At 35.6% G+C, this 1,405-nt stretch overlaps 1 protein-coding gene across 1 annotated transcript in view; it reads right to left on the bottom strand.

Moving 5' to 3' along the window:
* Window positions 1-800: 800 nt before the first annotated feature.
* Window positions 801-1,405, bottom strand: part of LOC105822108 (NKG2-C type II integral membrane protein-like) — a 5,313-nt gene continuing 4,708 nt past the window's right edge. The window contains exon 4 of the mRNA XM_012659046.1: window positions 801-964. Within this exon, the coding sequence (XP_012514500.1) occupies window positions 801-964 (164 nt within the window). The remainder of the gene's footprint in view (window positions 965-1,405) is intronic.

The following is a 1,405-nucleotide window of genomic DNA, read 5'->3' as shown; positions in this document are numbered from 1 at the left end:
ATCTATCAGGAAACCTGCTAACCGTAAGTAGCCAGAGGAAGTGCTTCTGTCCCCCAGCAAGAAACACCAGGGTAGGTGTGGCTGAGGGGGGTCAGTAAAGGAGTCCCATCGCTACAAGTGCTCCATCCAGGAAGCCTCTGTGTCCCTCAAGGCATGAGACTCAAGTCCCCCATCCAGAGACACCAGATAGAACAGATTTTACAATGTTATACATACATAATACTGCAGTGAAAATTATCAAACCACAGCTAACTGCATTAGTATACATAAATTGCAAAAATATCACATGAGAGTTAAAGGAGACAGACAAAAGAATGCATAATGGATGACTCCATTTATGTAAATTCTAAAAAAGGCAAAGCTTAATTATATATTAGATGTCAGGACAGTGGTTTGGGGAAGGGGAAGGAGAAGGGATCAGAGCATACACAGGGGTGAGGCCGTTGGGGTTGGAGACTTCTAATTCATGATCTGCCTTGTATTACATGGGTCCATGCGTTCCATCATCAATTTGCACATTCATGATGTGCTTAGTTCTTTATGTATAGTAAAATTAAACAGCAAAATCTATTTGAAAATAAAAGCATTGATATAAGCATGGTTTCCCATGAGAAGCAAGAACTGAAAATAATTGAATGTGCATTAGCAACATATGAATATAAATAAACTATTGTAAGGTCAATCAATGGCATATTTACAGATTTGAAAGTAAATAAGCTAATTGTGTGTACATAAATATTGATGAATTCTACAAATATAATACTGACTGCAATGAGCTTTTAACAAAGTGTTTGAAACATTTACCATCTTACCATTTCTTCTTCATTATCTATGTAAAGCAGATTCGAGTTGTTAGAAGCACAGGCCGTCACACTCTCATCCCAAGTTTTGAATTCCTTACTAATGTAATAACAATTGGTAGAATATGCGAACCACTCCTCTGGACAACGACTACAATCATATGCTGAGGAAAGACTATGAATTATTATCCAGAAAGTATATGAATTTTTAAAATAAAAATCAACCTATGTATTTGTAAAGGTCTAAACTTACATGCATGTATCTTTGCATCCAGAGAGCTGATACATGTAAAAAACACACTCTCAATTATATACACACACACGCTGAAAATGGCAAGTCTCTCCTCTCCTAATTATGTTCCCACATCAAACGAAAACATCAAACAAAATCCACCCTACACATGTCTGAGAAATCACTGAACAAACTCTTTTTTAGAATAGCAGAACCATTTAATTCTTATCACAACAGTAGTAATTTGAGTAAAATGACAAAAAGAGAGTACAGTGATTTTAGTGAGTATTTCTGCTTATTATTGAAGGGAATATCCTTCTACAATGTTTATTTATGAACATTTATTGTCCGATATTCTAATTTATTTCCCCCA

The sequence above is a fragment of the Propithecus coquereli genome, unplaced genomic scaffold (genome assembly GCF_000956105.1).
Source record: "Propithecus coquereli isolate 6110/MARCELLA unplaced genomic scaffold, Pcoq_1.0 Scaffold1171, whole genome shotgun sequence".
Lineage (NCBI taxonomy): Eukaryota > Metazoa > Chordata > Mammalia > Primates > Indriidae > Propithecus > Propithecus coquereli.
Note: the sequence above shows the minus strand (reverse complement) of the source record. Positions and strands in the feature narration are given on the sequence as shown.